General features: G+C 43.9%; 1 protein-coding gene across 2 annotated transcripts; it reads right to left on the bottom strand.

Annotated features, from left to right (window-relative positions):
• Positions 1-586: 586 nt before the first annotated feature.
• On the bottom strand, positions 587-25,015 carry lmf1 (lipase maturation factor 1). 2 transcript variants are annotated; one of them, XM_046368776.1, is made up of 11 exons: positions 24,776-25,015; positions 24,155-24,464; positions 21,471-21,481; positions 15,777-15,925; positions 7,871-7,936; positions 4,630-4,797; positions 4,026-4,206; positions 2,601-2,754; positions 2,229-2,412; positions 1,556-1,668; positions 587-1,098 (listed from the first exon to the last, which is right to left on the bottom strand). In XM_046368776.1, exons 1-11 carry the CDS (start codon positions 24,981-24,983, stop codon positions 933-935), a joined length of 1,710 nt encoding a protein of 569 aa, XP_046224732.1. In that variant the 5' UTR covers positions 24,984-25,015; the 3' UTR covers positions 587-932. The 2 variants fall into 2 exon arrangements, with proteins under 2 accessions (XP_046224732.1, XP_046224733.1); XM_046368777.1 differs by lacking the exons at positions 21,471-21,481; positions 24,155-24,464; positions 24,776-25,015 and adding an exon at positions 16,875-16,899.
• Between the last annotated feature and the right edge of the window lie 849 nt (positions 25,016-25,864).

Here is a 25,864-nt window from a genome sequence, read left to right on the forward strand (position 1 = left end):
GAATGGGTCAGAATTGGTCCGTGTATATTCTGACACACGTGCAACCAAATGTTGTTTAGCGAAACCAGCAGATGTATTAAGTGTAGGTAAGCATCAATATTGAACAGACTATACACCGTCTATGTTGGAAAACAAACAGTGGAGCTGGCTCAGATATTTGTGATGAGGTGAACACAATTAAAAACAGACATGCCGGGAGAAAAGTGCATTGTGGGATGCAAGGACTGGTAGGAGTATAGTCTCAACAGGGTTCTCGTCTGTTGTGGTTGTCACTACTCTGTAGGCTGAACGAACACACACACACACACACACACACACACACACACACACACACACACACACACACTGATGAAAACCATCCCTTTCTATGCATTTATTCATTGGATCTTTATCAGACCCCCATAACACACAGACATACAATGGTTAGGGGAATTTGTATTTAGTACAACACTGCAATGTCAATCTAGTCATTTTATTTGAGGGAAGGACTCAGGCTCTTTCAGTGGATGATTTAAACCACTAGATTAGTTGGACAACCTGCTTGGGGTAACAAACAAAAATATAAAAAAATACATGGAAACTCTAGCTTTGTTCCAAAATAGACCTTTTATTTTCAAAAGACACTGTCTGTCATTCCCTCAACTCTCCTATTGTGGCAGAGTGGCATATCCCTATTCACAGGAAGGATTGGTCATTCTTTAGTGCAAACAGCAGATGGCAACATGACATGCTGAAGACAGGCAACATAGAGGAACAAAAACAATCTAACAATTTTTTCAGAATGGCACAAATTCCCCGATATCAGGGTTCTCATGTCAACATGTTTGCATGTAGAGCATATTTGATCCCAAATTATAAGGGGGAGCAATACCTCGGTGTCTCAGGTATCCATCGCTCATAGAATACATTAGTGTGATTGGTCATACGGTAGGTCAAAGGTCAGGATGGGGCCAATTCCGGGACTTAAAGTATCCTCTGAGAGCGACCAGATCCACAGCGGGGAAGTAGGCTCCAATACGTTTCCTCACCCACCATTTCCCCTGGGGACCACTGCCAGGCAGGGTGAACCTATACTTGAAGTGTTCTCCTCGGACCCACCTGGGGAAGGAGGAGGGGGGTGGGGAAGAGAGAGAGGAATGGTTAGTGTGACAGAGAGAGAATACAAAAGACATTTCATATCGAGAGGAAACATTCCACTAGAGGGGGCTGGAGGACAAGGATTCTTTATTTATTTATATTTTCACTTAAGAGAATGTGAGGCTTGCACGTATTACAACGCAGGACACACCCACACACAACCTTCCAGTTCCACTCTGCTTCAGCACAACACTGCTGAGATCGGTTACGCCTTCAATGCAACTCTCTCCAACGGCAACTTCTGGCCATTTTAAACAAATTAAATATACGTACTAAATGAACTCACACAGTATGTATCAAACTGATTTACGCCATCTTGTGTTTTTATCATGGACAATCCTGTAGTGGAATACATAGTTTATTGGCTTAAAAAAATAAGGGCTACCAGTCTCCTCTGTGTTAGTCAGTGTAAGTGTACCTGGGGTTGTCTCTGCCCTGGAAGGGGTTGTATTCCATCAGTGAAAGGATTGATGTGTCGTTGGCTAACAGTCTGCCTGCTATGTGGATCACCCACTCACTCTGCTCATAGGTCTGGGAGAGAGGGAAGAGAGAGGAGGAGGGTTAAATACATGGAGAAAGAGGGTGTTCTGAAGAACAGAGAAAAACAGGGGACATTTGAATGAAGGATCAACTGTCATGTCGAACAAAGCCCTCAATCTGAAGCAGTCTACCATTCCAAACTTTTGAGCTGATCTGCGACATCATAAACCTTCCCCCTCTTGCCAAAATGTCTGACTGGGATTTTCTTGGTTCTGGGATTGGTTGTAAACCAGTGGGAAACCCTATGCCCTGAGAAGGGGACAATAAAACAGCGCGCCACACGGCCGAGTCTCTGGCCAGAACTACACCTGAGAGAGCTGTAGCAAGAGTTGAGAATAGTGTGGGCAGCAAGCCCTGACAGAGGGAATTACTCAGAGCAGGTAGTTCTGGGTCCAGACTTTACACAGAGTTAGTCAGCTCACATCCAAGGCAGGATTTTCCCATAAAACCAACAAACAGTAAAACAAATGAAACAGAATCCCTGATTCTTATATGTCAACTTGGAGCCGGGTACTATAGATCAAAGATCTTTGCTGAGGCCCGGACTGTACCTGGAAGGCAGCGAACCACATGAGCCAGTCGAGCCTGTAGTGGTAGGGGGAGATGAGGCAGGGGCGTCGGGTCAGGTCCCCTGGCTTACACAGGAACTGGTACTCCTCCCACACAGCCTCTGGGTCCTTAGGGTCCTCATTCATAGTACCCTGCAGAATCACCTCAGTCCGCTCCTTAGTGATACTGCACAGAGAGGGAGGGATCCAAAGAAAGTTGTGAGGGAGGAAAAGTTAAAAAAGGATGGCAGAGAGTAGAGAAAAGGAGAGGACCAGAGAAGAATAGAATGAGAGGATGTGGCAGTTGTGGACTGATCAAGTGGAGAGATCTAGAAAGTGTTGAAATAAAATGAGAGAGGAAGAGGAGAACGATACCTGCCGAAGGCCCCGTAGGTGTTGACGATGCGGAGCGGGTCAAAAGACGTGTTCATCACCTGTTTGGAGCTCAGCAGGTTCAGCACTACAGGAACGCTCAGGTAGCCAATCAGAACGCCCAGAGCCACATTCACCACTCGACGGAAAAACATACCTAGGATGGAGAAGAGGTGAAAAAAAAAGAGGAAGTGTGTGTGCCTGTGTGTTTGTCTGCCTGTCTGTGGAACTCAAGATCCCTCTGGCAGTAGCCAGAGAGAGGGGCTTAGCCTATGAGGTCATGAGGCATTTAGCCACTGACAACTGGAGGAGCTGACAGCTCCAAATCCCCACGACTTGTCTCAGATTGAAATGCCAACCCGTCAACCAGTCCCACGCATGTTAAAACCATCCATCAGAACTATACCTGTTGTTTGACTTAAATAATGGACTTTTATGACCCCCAAAAATTCTACAAAGCAACCATGGTGCAGGTAGAGAATGTTAGGGCCACTTAGCAGATATATTACCCAGCATAAAACTAAAGCCATTAGCGATTCCTGGGAGACCAATTAGCTAGAGCCTATGCCTGCTCTAACACACCACATGGGCATTCCTTCCTCACTTTCTCTCTTCCTCTCTCTCCATCACCCTCTTCCACATCATCTCCAGCTGTCTCTCGCTCTCGTTCCATTCCCTCAGCTGTCCCAGTAGTAATCCACACTCCTCCCATCGCGTCCAAATCGTAAACTCTTTCCTTTATGTTCATGTGCCAACTGCTAGGCACCCAGTCACATTGGTAATGTGTGATTAGTAATGCCTAATACCCCCTGCCAGCACCCTGGTGTTGTCTACCATCTGTCAAGGCCCTATAGCCTGCTAGCCCGCTCCAGATGTGCCTACAGCCGGGTCTGTGTGTTGGAGATTGGGATTGGAGGGTAGAGAGTGGAGAAGGTGGAGAGGGGTAGGGTGCTCATGTGGACCCACTCAATGACTGCTCTTTGGGGTTGTAAACACACACAAAGCTAAGCCAAGCACGTGGGAAGGGGGAATCCATACACACACAGCGTGGCTGGTAGAGACGTCAGTCAGGCCTACCCAGTGGAGCGGTAGTCATGTTGAAGGCTGATGCAATACCTCTTCTCCCTCTCTCTGCCTGCCATCATTAGTCCCAATCATAAAACACCCAGAAAGGATAGCAGGGCCTCTAACGCCAACTGGCTGAAAATAAATACCCAGAAATCCAGGAGAATACTAAATAACCAGAAATTCAGGATAATACCCACAATACCTTAGCCCTGTCTGTATCGATTACTTCATTTGTAATGTTGGGTCTGGGCAGAGAGGGGTGTAGGTTGTGAGGGAATGAAGATAGACATATAATTATCTATTTCTATGGTGTGTGGGCTCTAACTCCTTTAGGAGAAATCATGTCTGTTTAGTAGGTACCCCTGGTGGGTTTGGGGGTCCATCCTGCTGCCTCCTCAGCCTGGAGGTCCAGTACGGCTTGCTTGGCCCCTCGGCCAGACGAGAACAGGAACCCCAGAGAGGCATCGTCAAAACAGGCCAAACTGGGAACTATGGTCAGCCAATTGAGGAAGCTCAGGTTCCCACTCACTATAAGAGTCACCTAGAAGAGGGAGGAGAGAGGAGGAGAAAGAGGGGAGAGGAGGAGGAAAGAGAGTAGATGGGGAGAAAGGATAAGGAGTAGTATTTAGATTCCTCCAAAAGGTATTGCCAGAAAGATAGCATGATCTGACTGATGAGGATCATCTGCTTTGGCTAATAGTTCAGCATACTGCAGCGGGGAAAGTCCTGATTTCCTGTATTCATTCTATTATAGCTGGCTCTGAATAACATCAAACTGCATCAAACTGATGACTGCAGTTGCCATAAAAACTGCTGTCATGCACCAATGGTTCCTCTAGGTGGCAATGTGACATCAGAGCTACTCATTTACATTTACATTTAAGTCATTTACGCTCTTATCCGTTGGCACAGATCTAGGATCCGTTACCCTCCCAAAATCCTAGCCTTTCTACTGTCATCTCACCTGGAACACTATCTGCAGCGTCCCGTTGACCATGCACATGCGTCGCCCCAGGAAGGTGAAGAGAGGGACGATGAGCTCGATGAAGTGATTGGACAGAACCTCGAAGCGATGGAACCACCATGGGGATTGGTGCATATAGTATGACATGGGGTTTGGCACCGGCTGAGTCTGGAGGGAGAAACAGAATGAATACAGACAGACAGACGGAGACAGGCAGGCACTGGCAGTTTGTCAGACACACACACACCACGGAATTGTACTGTTGATAACCACACAGTGAATCTCCAGAGATCGCATTAGAGAGGGGAGTCAGTACCTTCACTCCTTATTTTGGGGCCACCTAACCCACCACATCCTTCCAGTCTCAACCACAGAACTGGGATGAGCCAGAGGACCAGACACTGACCCAGGGAGAGCACAACCACAACATGAGTACTTCCAGGTCAAGGAAAAAGCCATGTGTCTCAGTTTTAAAATAACCATACCGATACTCAAATATGAGCAATGACAGAGGGATAGAAAGAGGCAAACGAGAGATAACACTCATGCTACGGCAACGACTTAAGGTGTGTTTTTGCATGTAATGGTAAGGATAAGCTAATGAAAGCACAGCTCATCACTGAATAACACTGAATGACCTCTATGTTTGCATGGATTTACATGGTGTCCCTCCAATGACTGCATTTGCATGGCGATGAATGGCAGTGAGATACTGTATAACTTAACATCCCCACCAGCTTTCCCGATGGCTACAATGACTGCCCAAATGACACCTTGTGCCAAACATGAAATGTAGCTGATCTTAAATGTAAAATAGCTATATAAAAAAAAAAAAGTTCCCCCTCATTGTTTTGGCATAAAACCATGGGACAGAATGGCGTGGGGAAACGGTGTACAATTATAACGCCACACCTTCAGGAAGGTTTCCAGAGCTAAGTAAAGCTACTGCCTATTTTAGACATGTCCTGAGAGAGCTCTTTCAGTGCAGAACCAGACAGGGCTGGAGAGTGAGAGAGACCACACCCCCAGACAGCCGAGGGCACCGAGCCTGCAACCCCAAACATACAGCAAACAAACTAACAAAACAACACCCACCAACCCCCCTCAGCCAGCCTCACATAGCTTCTGCAGTCTTCTTACCCATGATGCATTGCACTGTGTGGCCCTGCCGTGAGTTTTGAGAGATTGGAGGCTGAAAGGGAGCAGTGTGTCAGCATCAAGGGGGGGGGGGGGGGCAGGCAAACCTTACCCGGCGCCCTTGGCTTCCGGTAGAGGGGTAGGGGGTGTTAGGTGGCTGGTGGGGGGGTGAAATGTAAATCCGCTTTACCCCTGGGGGTGTTGACAGGTTAGGAGCTGGCAGGTCAATGTTTAGATGGGGATATGGGCCCGTTTGACTCAGTACCTCCATGCAGGCTGTCTTCAGGATCCCATATATGCTTTTCCATAACCCCAGGTTAAACAACATGGACATCCAGGTTGAACACAAACACTGTTGGAATGCTTCCTTTAGTTTTTTTACAACTATTTTTGTCAAATTCTACAAGGCGTTCATTTAGTGTCTGATCCATACAGGTTCACTTGGCTGACCACCACTGTTGCCAGAAACCCATTAGCCTCCACGTGAAGCCCTAACAAAGCTGACATAATGTAGGCTGATGGATCTGTAACAGGAGGCTCAATGGGCCTGAATGAGACCCCTGTTTCTCAGCAGACTCTCTCAGATAGGCGTGATGGTCCACAGACAGAGGTCCCTTTGAGTTCACAGGGTTTAGAGAGGAAGGGGTGCCAGGCATCCCTCCACACCTCTCACCTAGGAACCCCCAAGACAGAAGCAGCCTGGAATAAGTGTTGAGGTAAAATTATGACAATACTGATAGGGTAGAGGAGTGACAAATTAACATGGACACACTTGCCCACTTAAAAACACATGGACAAACACACAATAACAAACACTAACCCACAAATAAGGAACAGAAATCAGAAAATCGTGGCCACGAATTAGAAGCCATGCTCGACCAGTTAGATATTTTAATGTCTGTTCAATGTTTCACCCACCCTGTCTGTCCACCTTAAAAGGCAGCAAATTAGGCCATTGAACACAGAGTTAACTCTAATCAACCTAATCAACCTCAAATCAGTTCAACGGGTCTCCTCCTTATATCATGACTCTTTATGGCCTATAACTTGCTAAAGGCAGGCTCTTAAAATGGCGGGCATAAAGAAATGAATGAGGAGTTGTATTGACCAAAGAAAATAACCATGTTTCCCATTTAATGGGAAATCCACCCAGCAGGCGAACAGAGCAAAGAGGAGCCGTGCCGGACAGGGCTAACAGACTAAGAATGGGTTTGTCATATGTTAAAACCTGTACAGTGAAGTTAACCTACTACACAAGGAAGAGAGATTCCTGGTGTCAATAGTGGGAAGAAGTCGCCCCTGAACATTGATCCAAGGTCAGTTTAATGTGTCGTCCCCTTGATGGTTAAGGTTAGGGATTTGGTGAGGGGAAGCTGATCCTAGATCTGAGTGTAAGTTCTACCCAGACAGAGGATGTCAGTACAGTATGTATGCATCAGTAGAGTCCAGCCTAAGGACAGTAGACCGTTCAGGGACTTTTTCAAGGCCATAAAAAGCCAGTCAGACTCCAGGGAGACGTGGTGTATTCCTGGTCTCTGTCATTAGACAAAATGCTCCATGCCGTCTCATCTCCCAGCTGTGTGGGTTATAGCCTGGAGATGACACAGCTGTGTTCTCCCTTCCTATGGAGAAAACCCAACATGAGGCTTGTCTAGCAGCCACTGTGGCAGACAGTGGCTCCCAATGTCCTATCATATGCTAAGAAATGTATCGTCACACACCAAGTAAACAGAAGTAGTATTTCTTATCCAGGACCAAGACTTAAACCATTGCCTCAGTTTCAATTGAACTTTTAGGTCTACGTGTAAGCTTATTGTTTAGCCTGGGGAGCTCCGCCTAAGGAGAATATCTAGCTTGGGGAAGCACTGGTGTGTCCACGGCCAGCCAGACAGGAGCAGTCGATCCAACGGTGTGGCACAGGGAGATAATAAAGTGATTAGTTTAACTCAGTTTGGGACAGCAGGCGATTGATAAGGATCATGTGCCAAGGCCTGTTCTCTCAGCATGACATAGCACAGGCCAGGGGAAAGCCCTGACGACGAGACGCCAACAAGCACTGCTGACAAGGATGGAGGGAACTGTATTGCACTGAACGCACACGCACCTCGTAGTGGTAGTCCATGCACGTCAGGTCCCTCCAGCAGCGGTCCCCTCTGATCTTTATCAGCCCCTGTAGAGAAGACAACGACATGTCAATCATTCAGCTCAACTCAAGGTGACATTTTCATGGTGCAGACTTAAAAATGGGACCCTCCAACTTCACCAGCCCCTTGGCCAGTGGTTCTGTCCAGGTGTGTTAGTTTGTGAGGTTTGTGGAGAGCATATAATGGGGACATACAGAAATGACATGTCCTGCTCCAATTAACCAACATTCTGTATTAAAATCTGTAGATTTTGTATCTAATTTAACATCATCTAAATTACCATGAAACCAGAACTTCAGGCCGACTACCATGTCAATACACCATATAATCAGTGATCATTCAATATGAACCATGACAGTAGGGTGGTGTGCTAACAATCACAATTCTGAAGGATTAAAAGATGTGGGTTGGTATGATACAGTTTGTATGTACATTAGATAAGAGTGACTCCATATTCAACCAATCTCCCTCATGATGGCCAAAGTAGCATATTACTTCTGTTGGTACCTAGCTAGCACTAGCACGCTAGCTAGCGGTGAACTCTGAATCGCCAATGGCTAGCTACTGGTGAGAGCATAGCTACTCACACAGAGGCACTCAAAACAAGTATCATGTAAAACAACCTGTTTGTTGCATAAAGGCTCTTTCTGCTCGTCAATTCTGTCAGAATAAACATTTGTATACAGCCAAGGCAAAAATCTATTTGTTGTGATTGAATAAACGGTCTCCATTCAAGTCTGGTATAAGTTGCAGTATTGTCTGCCTGTACAAATGAAGAGAACGTTTGTTGTATTGCAAAGAGGAAAGGAAGATTTAATTACTGCAATATCATTTCCACTTTCATTCATTCCGCTATGCGTCTGTTGAGGTACAACGGAACTTTGCATCACAGGTCACACCATCACTGTGTGCGTGTTTATGTTGCTGGCTAGATGAAGACAAGGCCATAGAGGAGCTCAGTAACTCCACTGTGTCTTGTCCACTTGAACAGCTCCTAGTAGCAGCTCTGTGGGTCTATAGTCATTTCTAATATACTACTCTTCGTTCTAAGCTTAGTGTTAAGGCACACGGTGACGTTGCCCCTACATGTCAATCAAAATTAATAATGTACATTCGGAAAGAATTCAGACCCCAATGACTTTTTCCACATTTTGTTAAGTTACAGCCTTGTTCTAAAATGTATCCCCCCCCCTCAATCTACACACAACACCCCATAATGACAAAGCAAAAACAGGTTTTTAGAAATGTTTGACAATTTATCAAAAATAAAAACAGTGAAAAAAATGGCATTTACATAAGTATTCAGACCATTTACCCAGTACTTTGTTGAAGCACCTTTGCTGTGATTACAGCCTCGAGTCTTCTTGGATATGACGCTACACGCTTGGCACACCTGTATTTGGGAGTTTCTCCTATTCTTCTCTGCAGATCCTCAAGCTCTGTCAGGTTGGATGGGGAGCGTTGCTGCACAGCTATTTTCAGGTCTCTCCAGAGATGTTCATTCAGGTTCAAATTCAGGCTCTGGCGGGGCCACTCAAGAACATTCAGAGACTTGTCCCGAATCCACTCCTTCGTTGTCTTGGCTGTGTGCTTAGGGTCATTGGAAGGTGAACCGTCGCCCCAGTCTGAGGTCTGGAGCAGGTTTTTAAATCGAGGATCACTCTGTACTTTGCTTCATTCATATTTTTCTCAATCCTGACTGAAAAACATCCTCACAGCATGATGCTGCCACCACCACCATGCTTCACCGTAAGGATGGTGGCAGAATAACCCCAGATGTGATGCTTGGCGTTCAGGCCAAAGAGTTCAATCTTGGTTTCATCAGACCAGAGAATCTTGTTTCTCATGGTCTGAGAGTCTTTAGGTGCCTTTTGGCAAACTCCAAGCGGGCTGTCATGTGCCTTTTACTGAAGAGTGGCTTCCATCTGGACACTCTCCCATAAAAAGCCTGATTGCATAGATGGGAGAACCTTCCAGAAGGACAACCATCTCCAAAGGGGAACTCTGTCAGAGTGACCATCGGGTTCTTGGTCACCTCCCTGACCCTTCTCCCTAGAATGCTCAGTTTGGCCAGACAACCAGCTCTAGGAAGAGTCTTGGTGGTTCCAGACTTCTTACATTTAAGAATGATGGAGGCCACGGTGTTCTTGAGGACCTTCAATGCTGCAGAATTGTTTTGGTACCCTTCTCTTGATCTGTGCCTCGACAATCCTGTCTCGGAGCTCTATGGACAATTCCTTCAACCTCAGGGCTTGGTTTTTGCTCTGACATGCACTGTCAACTGTGGGTCCTTATATAGACAGGTGTGTGCCTTTCCAAATTATGTCCAATCAATTGAATTTACCACAGATGGACTCCAGTCACGTTGTAGAAACATCTCAAGGATGAACAATGGAAACAGGATCCACCTGAGCTCAAGTCTCATAGCAAAGGGTGGGAATAGTTATGTAAATAAGGTATTCGTTTTTTAAATGTTTACTAACTTTGCAAAATGTCTAAAAACATGTTTTAGCTTTGTCATTATGGGGTATGGTGTGTAGATTGATATAAAGATTTGTTTTTATTTAATCAATTTTAGAATAAGACTGTAACGTAACAAAATGTGTAAAAACTCCAGGGGTCTGAAATACTTTCCGAAAGCACTGTATGTATATGTTAGGCCTCCATGATATTCACAAACAAAACAATAGAGACAGGAAGACTAGACTGGTATCGTGTCCTGTGTGGCTCAGTTGGTGTAGCATGGCGCTTGCAACACCAGGATTGTGGGTTTGATACCCACGGGGGACCAGTATGAAAATGTCTGCACTCACCACTTACTGTAAGTCGTTCTGGATAAGAGAGTGTCTGCTAACAATGAGTATTCAAGTTCTCTGACTCTACCAAAGCAACCGAATGACCCGAGAGAGCGAGGGATTTCTGTTGAGCGAGAGAGGGATCCATTGACGGATATGAAGCTGGATTTAATGTGCGTAATCATATTAAACGAAGCATGAACAAAATTAAGAGAAAAATGAGGAAGGACAACAGCTGATGTGGGCTGTGACTAAGCTATCTGGCTCGGATTTCATCTCCAATTCTAGGAAATAAAAAGCAGCACTGATAAAAGACAAGCGGGAAAAATGGAATTAAAAGCTGGTTAGCGATCCATTACTTTCAAATGAGCTTCAGAACATTACGACCGACTCAGAAAACAGTCAAGGGAGAGAAGTAGTCTTCACTCGTTTTCCGACTTGTTTCCTCTTTGGATGCCCCAGAGAACTCAAAGCCACACCTCTATCTGCTCTTTGCACAAACCTATGAAAAAAATGCAGTTACCAGTGCCTGCAGCCACACACACGGCTCAGTCAGAGCATAGGTTCTCTCCTCAATGGTATCATGCACCACATAGACCAGTCATAAAGGTCTTTCTGTCCCTCTCCACTAATGCAATAGACGCTGATTGGTAAAATCAGGGTCTATATTGCAGGCTGATATATCCCTAGGGGAGCGGGGAGAGAGGTTTGGAGGGACACAGGGAGGGGTAGCTGCACTCGCTGACGGTGGACGCCTAATTCATGGGTTACTTTTGCTATTTATCAGCGAGCATTCTTGCATCTACAACATTACAGATAATCTAATAAGCGCGCCGGGAATGTACTCTCTTGAAAAATGTGATTCCATTCATTTGAAAATGACCCCCCCCCCCCCTCCACCTATCAGCTGGGCTATAAAATTAACCAGGATAAATGTAGTCGTCTGTTTATGCCACCCGCCTGTTGTCCTAATGCCATTTCAAACAGGATTGTTTACTACCTGCAGCGACGGAGGGACATTATGAATATTATATTTAAGTGCTAGCAGATGTGCTTCTGGTGTACATTAATAATGGTGTTGTTCTGTGTTGTTCTGTGTTGTGTTCTATTCCTCCAACACAGAGCCAAAAGAGAAGAATTAAAGACTTGGAGAATATTAACAGTTCTTATGGGGTAATAACTCACTGCCATGCAACATCAACTGCAGTTTAAGCCAGGGGTTGAATGACACAGACTGGAAGAAGGCCTTGGATGCCTTGGCTTGTCAAACCGTAACGTTCGATATAAGGTATTATGATTTCTGCAGGAACCTATATCAAAACGGCCCTTCATACGACACATGTATAGAGGGAAAAACCCAGAATCAAAATGTACACAACAGCTTAAAGCACTAGTCTGTCTTGGCCACGTATAATCAACTACAACACCATACAGCCCTTGGAGGACAAGGGGCTTAAATCCTTATTTCTTCCCGAGAAAACTACAGTCAATAAAAAGCACTGGAGACTTCAACTCCAGAAGAAGCAGCAAGATGCAAACTCACTTCGAAAATCTCTTATTTAGACAAATAAAATCAGCATTGATGCTCTGTGAGAATGTGTGACCAGGACATATTGACACATTGCTTGTCACGGGGCACAGAATACACAACTCTCGACTTTGTTAGGCCACTTTGAGGTTATCAGGGCATTAGATTATGCTTATAAATCGTTGGGTGTTGACTATAATACAATTCAGTCATGAGGATCATCAATTCCCATTGTCCCATATTCAGGCCATGGAGTATGCCAGTTTCCCATTCTCCAGAGAACCTAGGTGGTGCGACTGCAAAGTTATTAGGGAGGCCATTTTGACAATCGTTTAACGGAAAGGCCTTTAACGATATTCAGTTGTCACTGAAGTAGTGCTTTGTGTTGTGAACACCACAACAGAAAATATGACAATAGTTCTACTTTGTCAACAGGCATCAGAACAGTGAGTGGTTGGGTGCAGGCAGCCATTATCCCATGAAATTTGTCAGCCACCATTAAAATGAAAATCCTGGCCATGACAAATTGAGTCGATGCATGCGACTCCAATAAAACACCATTTGAGCGTTTTGTTCCACAGCACTGGGCTCCATCCATCCACAACGAACCACAGAACTCCAGGTGCACGTTGGCTGGAGCCCTTCGCAAATGTGCAAACGACAGCGAGCAAGTTCGTCCATTTCCTGTTTGGATGCCGCGCAGAGATTTACGCAGACTCCCGACAATAAAAGTAGGGTATGGTGGCAAGGAGAGTGAGTGGTGAAAATGTCGTGGCTGGTTTGGAAGGCTGTAAGTCAGGGACTGAGTAGAGAGAGAGGCTGGGCAGGCTGAGGTAAGCAGCCCCTGAGGATGTCATTAGCACTACCCAGACCTTGAAAAAGCAGGTCGACCCGGGACAGTCATAAAAACAGACAGACTCCCTGCTAGACGACATGATACGGTAATGTATGTACTGTACGGCTGATAACTGTCACACACAAGAAAGACGATTGGGTTAGGGGTTTGGTTTCGATTTTCTTTTACTATGCTTCCTACAGTGATGATACTTCCAAAAAACGGAATTCACTCAGTGATAACCAATCATCAGTGTAAGAACCACAGAAACAATCATCAACACCGCTTTCTCCCACTGGCAGCCATTGACACCCAAAGACAGTCAGTAACCAGTTGCACACTGGATCAAGCCAACATTGATTTCCCTACAAAGGGAAAAAGCCTATATACTTACATGTAGTATATTTCTCTCTCCCCCAAAAAGAGAAAACTTTCATTTGGCGTCAGGGGTTCATTCTAACTACAGCAAATGAAAAAGAGTGACGTGGCTCTGGGCTTGACCAGGGAGAGGGGCCAAGGGACGTCCTAAATCCGATCACCCCTGCCAGCTGCCTAAAGGTACGCCTCGATGCCCCTGCCAACCGCCTAAACAGGAAGGCGTTAAACACTCCCAGAAACCTTCAAACATTAACATGTTTCTACGCAGGATGCAATCAACTACATTACATTGAGTCTTTTATTCTGTGTCAACTTTTTATGCTACGTTGACCTCTCACCATTGGTAATTCCTAATACTGGAAAACAATGATTGTCTTATGCGTAGCTCCCCCTACCAACAATGTCCCAAGTCCCATCAACAGTCTTCGAGACAATAGAGGACTCAGAGGCCAATTGGGGCCAGGGCCAACCTCAAAACTCAACAACATGGATACGGGCCAAACCAACAAACAGCCTGCAGGAGACACTTCCTCGCAAAGTGATCCCCCCCAAAGGAGAATGATACAATCCAACCAGACAAGCACTTTACTGTATTATGGTTTTACTGGACTTCTTCAAAAACAGGAGCATGGGGAGATGCTCTCCATCATGACCTGGTGCACTCCTACTACTAGGCCTACCCTTCGTCCTGCAGGAGTGTGAGATGTGGTACCTCGTGCAAAGATGTGGTACCTCGTTTACTGGCCAGGTCCAACCTCTACCACACCCAATCATGGGGCACCACACCAGCACCCTGATTACCATGATTGTATTTCACAGCTTAAACGCTGACACTGCCCTGTGAATCAGATCCCATTAGCACCACTTAGCAAACCGCCTGGACTTACCCTCTGATGCTAACAGCCTGGATAATGAAAGGAGGTGTGTATGCACACGCACACGCAGCTTAGGTCAGGAAAGCAAAAGCAGAGGAACAGGGTAAGAGAAAGAAGTGGGCTGCCAGAAAGGATATTTTTAACATGTGAGGAAGGGCCTGACTTGTAAAGTCACTCAAAAGAGAGAATCTGTTTAGATGAATCTGCTGAGGGAAATTAGCAAAGCAGAAAATGTGATGTCCTCAATAGCACCGCTATTCAACAATTTTGACATAATCTGACAGCATACGCAAATCAAGATTGGCTAAAAACAGAAAGTGGACATTGAGAAATACAAGAATTGAATTGGGTTATAAACTGATGCTTTCAGAATCCGAACATGAAACCAGTCAAATTTTCTTCTTCCTTTAGGGTCCCTTCCAAGTTTACTGGCTACGTCCCCTTCACTTAAAGGGGTTCTCAATAGCACTCTAACAGTGGTCAACCACAGACCAAGGGATAGATTACCCTGACCTAGTCTAACCAACACTTACATGACAAACACTGAGTGAATGTAGCATGGCTTTTTTAAATGGATTTATAATGCTTTGTATTTACACTGCCAGTGTCAATCTAAGGAACTTAAGACATGACAAGAATTTCCTAAAAAGCTTTAAAAACTTTAACCTCATGTTATCCAAAAATCAAACTGAGTCAATTTTCTAAACGATATGCTTTCAATTAGAGAGAGAAAAAAAAATGTAACCTAGCTGCCCGACCACAATAAAAATCATGATTACCCCGTGATTAAAAAGCTGCTTATTGGTTAAGCCTGTCTGAGGGGACCTAAAGTGCTTTTCTGTTTTGAATAAATGTGTTGTAATGACTTTGTGTCTAGGGGAAATGACAAGAGGGTATTGTACAGTTGTAAGCACTTAAAGTCAATCATACTCTTGGCACTGGGGTAAGCTGAATGAACATATAGCTCCCTCGTTGCTCCGTCCTCTTTATGGGCCTAATTGAAAAAACACTTTGGGCATTGTGGCAGGTTCCAACCCCCACGTTTTAAAAGACAACAGTGTTGGGTTGGGTGTTCTCTCTCCACTAAACCATAAAAGAGAGACAAGTTGCCTGACTGACTGGTTCCATATTTGCATTTACAAAGTCTGTTTTTCTTAGGGATGGTGTTTTGTTTTGACCATAGAGAAGAGTCTAAGCCCAGTAAACACTTTTCTTATAAACACAGGAAAATTCCACCTGTGTTTTCTTCCACAGACTATGAGGTGAATTCAGTGTCAGTGTGATAGATGTGTGTGTGTGTGTGTGTGTGTGTGTGTGTGTGTGTGTGTGTGTGTGTGTGTGTGTGTGTGTGTGTGTGTGTGTGTGTGTGTGTGTGTGTGTGTGTGTGTGTGTGTGTGTGTGTGTGTGTGTGTGTGTGTGTGTGTGTGTGTGTGTGTGTGTGTGTGTGTCACTCACAGCACCCAGCATGATGCGAACGATGAGCCAGCGGAAGGTCCAGATGGAGATTAGCGAGGGGGGGCAGCGATGGGGCACCTGGGACAGACTCCACACAGGACATAGGAATATCCCCAAGAAGCCTGTCTCCAACAACTGACTTTCCCAACCTGAAGACAGAGGGAGAAGTGAGAGGAAACGGGAGAGAGAGAGAGGAGAAAGGAGAGAGAAACAGGGGAGGAGAAACAGAGAGAGCGAGAGAGACAGAGCAAACGTTCAGAGAAAGGACGTCAGGGAGACGGAGAACAGGAGACAGGGGTTTCAGAAAAAGGACAGGGGCATGACGAATAGTCAAGCAGATGTGGGGAGAATATAGAGTGACAGTCCAAGTGTTTGAGTAAGGATGGAGAATAAGAGGGACCATGATATGGAATGAGATGACTAAGGGGCAGGAGAGATGAAGACGTGGGATATATGGAGAGCAAAGGCGACTGCTAAAGGACAAGTGTGGCAAAGGTCAAAAGTGACCACATCTCCCTCAGCATGCGAATGCTGCATGGATACATACATCAGGGGGGCTACTCAGTTACCACATCTGTGATGAAGTAGGGAAAGTCAAAAAGTTAAGGCTGGGGAGAGTTAAGAAGTGGATAGCAAAAAAATAATAATAATTCCCCTTGTGCATGTCACTTTGCATGTTATTTTTGTTTAAATAGTCTTGAGCTGCCCTCACCATTCTGAAGCTTTACTTACAGTCAAAGCAAGAAGAGCAGCCGGGGATGCTTTGAATAACCAAAATATGGACAGCTGTAATTGTATAAGTGAATTAGGGCCAGTTATCTGTCTGTCTATGCAAACATCACTGTTCTGGAACGATCTCTATCTGTCATTCTACAATGATGACCACAAATAACCTCCTCTTGCTATGTGCATATGTCCCGATGGCCAATCACTGCAGGCTTGTTCATAAATGTAAAGTGAAACGGTTCAGAGGTCGTGCACGTGTCCCGTCATGGGTGTGCGAGTGTCCACGCACCCATGTATAATACAAACACGTCAATCTAATTCCACAGACTGGCCTGATGTGAATGCAGCACAGGGCTCCCAGTGAAGGCCCACCTGCTCCAGTCTCTCCTCAGAGAGATCCAGTGTGATCTGTGCAGCTGTTGGCCTGTTCGCCCCTCCAAAACAAAGGCAGTCTTTGTAGCCTTCGCCCAGTGGACATGCAAACAGAGATAATGACAAAGATGAAGAGAAAGAGAGAGAGAGATCGAGGGACACAGAGTACAGTATGTAGTTGAACAGACTAAGGAGGAGGAAATACATTTATTCTTGGTTTTGTTTTAATTTATTTTATTTAACACCATCTCTACAGTGTTAGATTTCTTTGATAAACGAGTCATCTGTATAATGAGGGAGGGTAAAAGAAAGGGGAAAAAAGACCACAAAACCTGACCACAGACATCCGACTAGAGTTTTTTTTACTCCAAAGTGTCATTAACCAATCAGTGAGGTCAAATTGATCTGGGCTCTTATCTGAACTAGCGCCCTACATCCAGAACTACTTACACTCAGCCCTGCAGTGGTTAGATTGGACTCAAGTCTGATTGAATTGAGTTATTGGGCTGACAAAGTGAGGAATCCTGCTGAGGCAACAAAAGAAGAGCTGAAGCTGAACCAGCCACATCTGCTAACCCTGGGCAGTGCTGATCTTGGATTAGGTGCCCTCTGTCCATATAATAATATTCATTATGATCTACTGTAAAAGGAAAAACTGATCCTATATCAGCGCTCCTACTCTGAGACACATTTTGAATAAAGACAGGCCCATCCAGGGCCAGATGTTTACTGAGGTCTGAGGATAATGGGGTTTTGGGTGGCATGATACACTGACTCTGATCTCTATGCCAAGAGGCCAACCTGCCAAGAGAGACTAGAGTGAGGGGCATTAAACCATGTCAGCCGAGTGTTGATGAGATTATGTATTGAAATGTAATCATCCCAAACCTCTGACTATGACCCAGATCATATTAACACATCTGAGCTGAATGTGATCGCTTCATCAAAGGGGATAACAAGGGCTCAGTGGTGGTTGTGGGAAGGTTAGATAAGGGCTAGGTTGTAGAGTGACAAAGAGCAGGCCGTTACAAATCTTAGGTCCAGGTTTCTCAAAACCATGGTAAGGCTAAGTTTTTTTTAACAGCTTCTATCGCAAGGCCATCAGAATGTTAAAACAGCCATCACTAACACAGAGGCTGCTGCCTACATACAGACTCCAATCATTGGCCACTTTAATAAATGGATCCCATAGGCACTTTAAATAAGGCCACTTTAATAATGTTTACATATCTTACAATACTCATCTCATATGTGTATATACTGCATCTTGCCTATGGTGCTCGACCATCGCTCATCCATATATTTATATGTACGTATTATTATTCCATCCCTTCACATGTGTGTGTATAAGGTAGTTGTGGAATTGTTCGATTAGTTGTTAGATATTACTGCACTGTCAGAACTAGAAGCACAAGCATTTCGCGAACACTCGCAATATTATCTGCTAACCATGTGCATGTGACCAATAGAATTTGATTCATCGTTCGAACCTTCATCGAGCATCATTACATCGGAGCAGTTTCACAAAACCAGTTACGCAAGACCTACCTTGTTATTTACCCACTGCCTCAGAACACTTGTCGGACAGTTAAATGTGTCGTTAGAGGTGCTTTATTTGGGCCTTTCTGGGTCACTTTATACACAGAAGACCTCCGCTAAACAGAATCAAGCGGTTTATATGTTTCTCTGTGACTGCCGATAATACAATTAATTGTTGACTGCAAATAGGCCTTCACAGTTGCCAGTGTCTTTGCAACTGTTACAAATAAGTGAAGGATAGAAAGATACTTCAAATAAAAACTAGAGATGACTGCATAAACAAAATAAATACAGTATAGGCTACATGGGCCTATTTCAATCATTTTAAATCAATTAATTTTAAAGGGATATTTTGAGGTTTTGACAACGAGGTCATTTATCTACTTCCTCAGAGTTCGATGAACTCGTGGATACCATCTGTCTCTTCTTTTTTTAACGAGGCAAGTCAGTTAAGAACAAATTCTTATTTACAATAGCGGCTAAAGGCCTCCTGCAGGGAAGGGGCAGGGATAAAGAAAAAAAACAACACCGCAGCAGCACAAAACATGGTACAGACAACAGTACAAAGGGCAAGGAGGAAGAGACAACAATACATCACGCGAAGCAACCACAACTGTCAGTAAGTGTCCATGATTGAGTCTATGAATGAAGAGATGGAGATGAAACGATCGAGTAGGAGTGTTTTTTGCAGCTCGTTCCAGTCGCTGCAGCAAACTGAAAAGAGGAGCGACCCAGGGATGGGGTCTCTGCATGCAGTTTGACGACAGTTGCTTACAAGCGCTGGTGCAACTCGTATTAGCACAATGACTGGAAGTCTATGGGTATCAGCTGGCATGCTAAACGCATGACCTTCCATGCTAACAGATACCCATAGACTTCCAGTCATTGCGCTAACTTTAGTTAGCATTGGCTTGCAAAATTACCTGTGCCAAATCTGTGATTTTGTGCACTATTATGGGATAACCATTAGCCGAGCTGCCTCAATATTTGCAGCCATAATACTTAGGAGATAATCTCGCTAAGTCTAGGAGCCGAGGAATTGTGGAACAATTCCTATTAAAAAAGGTATGATTCAAATGGAGAAAGCTGATCCGAGAGCAGTGCTGACTTTCTTGCAATCCTATCAGTATTGACAATTGGCCCAGCGTCGTCCAGGTGAGGGGAGGGTTTGGGCAGCCAGGAAGTCCTTGTCCCTTCGAGTTCTAGCGACTTCGGTGGTGGGCCGGGCGCATGCGCTCTGACACGATCGCCAGCTGGACAGTGTTTCCTCCGACACATTGGTGCGGCTGGCTTCCGGGTTAAGCAAGCAGTGTGTCAAGAAGCAGTGCGGCTAGGCAGGTTGTGTTTTGGAGGACGCATGGCCTTTGTCTCTCCAGAGTCCGTACGGGAGTTGCAATGATGGGACAAGACTAACTACCAATTGCATTTCACAAAATTGGGGAGAACGGGTACAAAACAAAATGTAACGGAACAAGTCAAAAGTTGGGACAAACCTACTCATTCAAGGGGTTTTATTTGTACATTGTAGAATAATAGTGAAGAGATAAACTATGAAATAACATGTATGGAATCAAGGAGTTATCAAAAAAGTGTTAAACAAATCAAAATATATTTTATTTGAGATTCTTCAAAGTAGCCACCCTTTGCCTTGACAGCTTTGCACATTTTTGGCATTCTCTCAACCAGCTTCATGAAGTATTCAGATGGAATGCATTTCAATTAACAGGTGTGCCTTGAATGTTCATTTGTGGAATTTCTGTCCTCAATGCGTTTGAGACAATTAGTTGTGTTGTGACAAGATAGGGTTGGTATACATAAGATATCCTTATTTGGTAAAAGACCAAGTCCATATTATGGAAAGAACAGCTCAAAGAAGCAAAAAGAAATGACAGTCCATCATTACTTTAAGACATGAAGGTCTGTCAATGCGGAACATTTCAAGAACTTTGAAAGTTTCTTCAAGTGCAGTCGCAAAAACCATCAAGCACTGTGATGAAACTGGCTCTCATGAGGACCGACACAGGTAAGGAAGTCCCAGAGTTAACTGTGCTGCAGAGGATAAATTCATTACAGTTGCCAGCCTGAGAAATTGCAGCCCAAATAAATGCTTCACGGAGTTCAAGTAACAGACACGTCAACATCAACTGTTCAGAGAAGAATGTGTGAATCAAGCCTTCATGTTCTATTGAAGGCTGCAAAGAAACCACTATTAGAAGGACACCGATAATAAGAAGACGTGCTTGGGCCAAGAAACACAAGCAATGGATATTAGACCGGTGGAAATATTTCCTTTGGTCTGATGAGTCCAAATGTGAGATTTTTGGTTCCAACCACTGTGTTTTTGTGAGACGCAGAGTATGTGAACAGATTATCTCCGCATGTGTGGTTCCCACCGTAAAACATAGAGGTGGTGTGATGGTGTTTTGCTGGTGACACTGGGATTTATTTAGATTTCAAGGCACACTTAACCAGCATAGCTACCACAGCATTCTGCAGTGAAACACCATCCCATCTGGTTTGCGCTTAGTGGGAGTATCATTTGTTTTCAACAGGACAATGACCCAACACACCTCCAGGCTGTGTAAGGGCTATTTGACCAAAAAGGAGAGTGATGGAGTGCTGAATCAGATGACCTGGCCGCCACAATCACCTAACCTCAACCCAATTGACCTCAACCCAACCGCAGAGTGAAGGAAAAGCAGCCAACAAGTGATTGGCATATGTGGGAACTCCTTCAAGACAGTTGGAAAAGTATCCCAAGTGATGCTGGAGAATGCCAAGAGTGTGCAAAGCTGTCAAAGGCAAAGGGTGGCTTTGAACAATAAAACATATTTTTGCATTTGTTTTAACACGTTTTTGATTACTACATGATTCCATGTGTTATTTCATAGTTTTGATGTCTTCATTATTATTCTACAATGTAGAAAATACAAAAAAAACAAGACATGGAATAATAACACAAAATAACACAATCCTAGTTCCATCGCTATCGGGGAAACGGTCCCAGATGGATGTTGTAGTCGTACAAATGTAATTGAATATAAGTAGTTAACTTACCAAACGAATACCTGTAAGGAGAGGAAAAAATAAAATAGATCAGCTTAAAAATATATTTTGATCTGATTAGAGAGTTAGCCACACCTACATTCTGTACCAAGCACTTACCGCAAATTGCAATACTGTACCCACAATCGTATATATCAAATTACACGTGTCAGAAGTTTATAAAGATGAAAACTGAATAGTGTTGATAAATAAATTGACTTATTCCTATTAAACACACTGGACTAAAAAGCAGGACATACCAATAATGATGCCTTTAAGCCTAATCAGCTAACTGAATCACTGTTGGCATGATGGCCTTGATGTCTCCAAATCCACATTTTTCATTCAGAACATAAGAAGCAGATGGTGAACAATTTTGAAAATGTCTTCAGGAATTGTCTACCCTCTTCATCTTATTCTTCAGAGACACAAAGAACTTCAACAGAGCTGAGAGAATGAGGGAAAACGGTCATGTGTTTGTCTGTCTCTCACCGTTGTACAGTCCATCCCTCCCAAAGATTGAGACTGACCCATCTTCGAGCCATAACAGATGCCCCATCAACATGTACTGTCACTCACTCACTCACTACTGCCCCCCCCAGACACAACCCTGTAAACTACACTAGAGGTCGACCAATTATGATTTTTCAAAGCCGATACTGATTCTTGGAGGACCAAAAAATGTCTATAACGATTAATCGGACGATTTTTAAAAATGTATTTGCAATAACGACAATTTCAACAATACTGAATGAACACTTATTTGAACTGATTATAATACATCAATAAAATCAATTTAGCCTCAAATAAATAATGAAACATGTTCAATTTGGTTTAAATAATGCAACAAAAAAAAAGTGTTGGAGAAGTAAAAGTGCAATATTTGCCATGTAAGAAAGCTAACGTTTCAGTTCCTTGCTCAGAACATGAGAACATATGAAAGCTGGTGGTTCCTTTTAACAAGGGTCTTCAATATTCCCAGGTAAGAAGTTTTAGGTTGTAGTTATAGGAATTTGAAATGCTATTAACGCGCACCCTGCTAACTAGCTAGACATTTCACATCTGTGACACCAGCCTAATCTCAGGAGTTGATAGGCTTGAAGTCATAAACAGATCAATGCTTGAAGCATTACGAAGAGCTGCTGGTAAAACGCACGAAAGTGCTGTTTGAATGAATGCTTACGAGCCTGCTGCTGCCTACCACCACTCAGACAGACTACTCTATCAAATCATAGACTTAATTATAACATAATAACACACAGAAATACGAGCCTTAGGTCATTAATATGGTCAAATCCGGAAACTATCATCTCGAAAACAAAACGTTTATTCTTTCAGTGAAATACGGAACCGTTACGCATTTTATCTAACAGGTGGGCATCCATAAGTCTAAATATTCCTGTTACGTCGCACAACCTTCAATGTCATGTCATAATTACGTAAAATTCTGGCAAATTAGTTCGTGACGAGCCAGGCCGCCCAAACGGTTGCATATACCCTGACTGAGTGCAATGAACGCAAGAGAAGTGACACAAGTTCAACTAGTTAATATTTCCTGCTAACCTTTCTTTTTGCTAAATATGCAGGTTTAAAAATATATAGTTCTGTGTATTGATTTTAAGAAAGGCATTGATGTTTATGGTTAGATACAGTCGTGCAACGATTGTGCTTTTTCGCAAATGGGCTTTTGTTAAATCATCTCCCGTTTGGCAAAGTTGGCTGTCTTCACACAGTTCGCAACGAGCCAGGCGGCCCAAACTGCTGCATATACCCTGACTCTGTTGCAAGAGAAGTGACACCATTTCCCTAGTTAAAATTAATTCATGTTCGCAGGCAATATTAACTAAATATGCAGGTTTAAAAATATATACTTGTGTATTGATTAAGAAAGGCATTGATGTTTATGGTTAAGTACACGTTGGAGCAACGACAGTCCTTTTTCGAGAATGCGCACCGCATCGATTATATGCAACGCAGGACACGGTAGATAAACTAGTAATATCATCAACCATGTGTAGTTAACTAGTGATGATTGATTGTTTTTTATAAGATAAGTTTAATGCTAGCTATCAACTTACCTTGGCTTCTTACTGCATTTGCGTAACAGACAGGCTCCTCGTGGAGTGCAATGTAAAGCAGGTGGTTAGAGCGTTGGACTAGTTAAGTGTGAGGTTGCAAGATTGAATCCCTGAGCTGACAAGGTAAAAATCTGTCGTTCTGCCCCTGAACAAGGCAGTTGACCCACCGTTCCTAGGCTGTCATTGAAAATAAAAATGTGTTCTTAACTGACTTGCCTAGTTAAATAAAGGTGTAAAAAATATATATATATTCTCATTTTTAAATCGGCCAAATCGGTGTCCAAAAATACAGATTTCCGATAGTTATGAAAACTTGAAATCGGCCCTAATTAATTAGCCATTCCGATTAATCGGCCGACCTCTAAACTACACCCTACCACACACATGGAACATAGACAGCAGTATGTGTGTGTGCTGTGTGTATACCAGTGGATGTTGCTGAAGGGAGGACAGCTCATAATGATGGCTGGAACGGAGCAAATGGAATGGAATCAACCACATGCGTTTGCCGTATTTGATACAGTTCCACAGATTCCGCTACAGCCATTACCACGAGCCCATCCTCCCCAATTAAGGTGCAACCAACCTCATGTGGTGTTTTTCCAACCCATCACTCACCAGATCTGCCCCACACTGACGAGAGAATGGTAGAGCACCCACAGCATGGCCATGATGATCATGTTAGCAGTGCCAGTCAGCAACACAAAGCCTGACAGCGCCATCCCCACCAGGGCAATGCCATCCAGGTTGGCATCCATGTCCGTCCAGTCCAGGAACCACAGGATAGAGGGAGTGTAGGCGAAGGCAGACATATCGATCTTCCCCCCCACATAGCGCTTCACACTGAGAAGGTAATCCTTACAGGGCAAGAGGCCTCGCTCTCCTATCAGCTGTTTGTTCTGGTTGTAGGCAACAGTGAATGCAATGACTACAGGGGGAGAGAGGTGGAGGACGTGAGGTGAATAAAGATAGGTTTATGAGTAGTAGAACGAACTGTCTGGTTCATTTAAGAATGTGACAGGAGAACAATTGCTATGTTTCTTGGTAAATGGTCATGTGAACGATGTGTCCATGTCTACTTGAACATTAAATTGGTTTTAACTCCAACTACCACCATACAATACACACATGAAAACTGACGAGAATAATATAGCCTACGCAATGGTCTGGAAGCTAAGTTATAATGGAGCCAGTGCATCATAACTCGCTACATTCTCAGAATATCACACTCGAACTTACAGTAGATGAAAGCAATGGAACGTATAAGCACAATTCGAGTGAGCCAGTAAGTCCCGGTTTGCAATGTAACCCATTCTTGCTTCTTTGCTTTGCAAGTGTCCTCTTCATTATTTGGGGTGTTGTCATCTGAATGTGTCGTTGTTGTTTTCCTTGTTTCGACGCGTCTTTTTCTCAAAGTGCTTTCAGAACTCTCACTGTGAGTCGCCATTTTGGTTGACGCTCTAAAAAGCACGTGATCAGAGGGCTCGTTCAAGAGTGTCTAGAAACGTAGCGTCTGAGTTTTGAAAAATCCGTGCGTTGCGCATTGCACATGCTTACCGTGGAATACATATCGCATAGTGATAGTGCTATACCCGTTAAGGGATATGATTTGAACGTCTGTAAAATTGTCTAACAAATTACGGACAGTAGACTAACACCCTTGAACAGCAGATGTGTCTTGCAAAATCGCATGATTGGTGGGCCTTTTTCTTCTATTGTATATTGGCGATCACACAATTGAAAACAATGATCAGATCCCTACACAGGCTCAAGGGGAACCTGGGAGAGCAGTTCTTCTGGCGTCAGTACCCCTTGCAAGTCTTCAGATTCAAAATCCTTGAGTCCTAATGAACACAACAAAATCCACCTTAACACAGGCTAGCTTTTTGTCTGGCAGCAAACATTTACTACAAGCTGTAGTGTATTCACCATCATATCTTCACTAGTTTTAAACAACAAAAATAGTCTACACCGTTGACCGTCTACACAACGTTCTTCAGTATACTCTTTTCGTCTGCACACACTTGAAACATGGCCAAATCCTTTACAATTCGTACACATCAGTGGTTTGAGGATCCAAGCTGTTATGGCGTATCTTACATAACCAAGCTTCACATGAAGGTATTTTCTCTATCAAAAACAACAGGACCGACAGACTTTCTTCCTTTCCTCCATTCACCCAGCAGGTCAAACACCGGGCACCAACCACACCAGGAATTATCTTCGGTTATTCAACCGAAACATCCTGATATGCCTCCTTTGACGTTTGCTTTACTCCGAAGTGCAAAACACAAAACGTATGTTGTCCGGAATCTTTTGAGTCTCACA

The sequence above is a fragment of the Oncorhynchus gorbuscha genome, linkage group LG11 (assembly GCF_021184085.1).
Source record: "Oncorhynchus gorbuscha isolate QuinsamMale2020 ecotype Even-year linkage group LG11, OgorEven_v1.0, whole genome shotgun sequence".
Classification (NCBI taxonomy): Eukaryota; Metazoa; Chordata; class Actinopteri; order Salmoniformes; family Salmonidae; genus Oncorhynchus; species Oncorhynchus gorbuscha.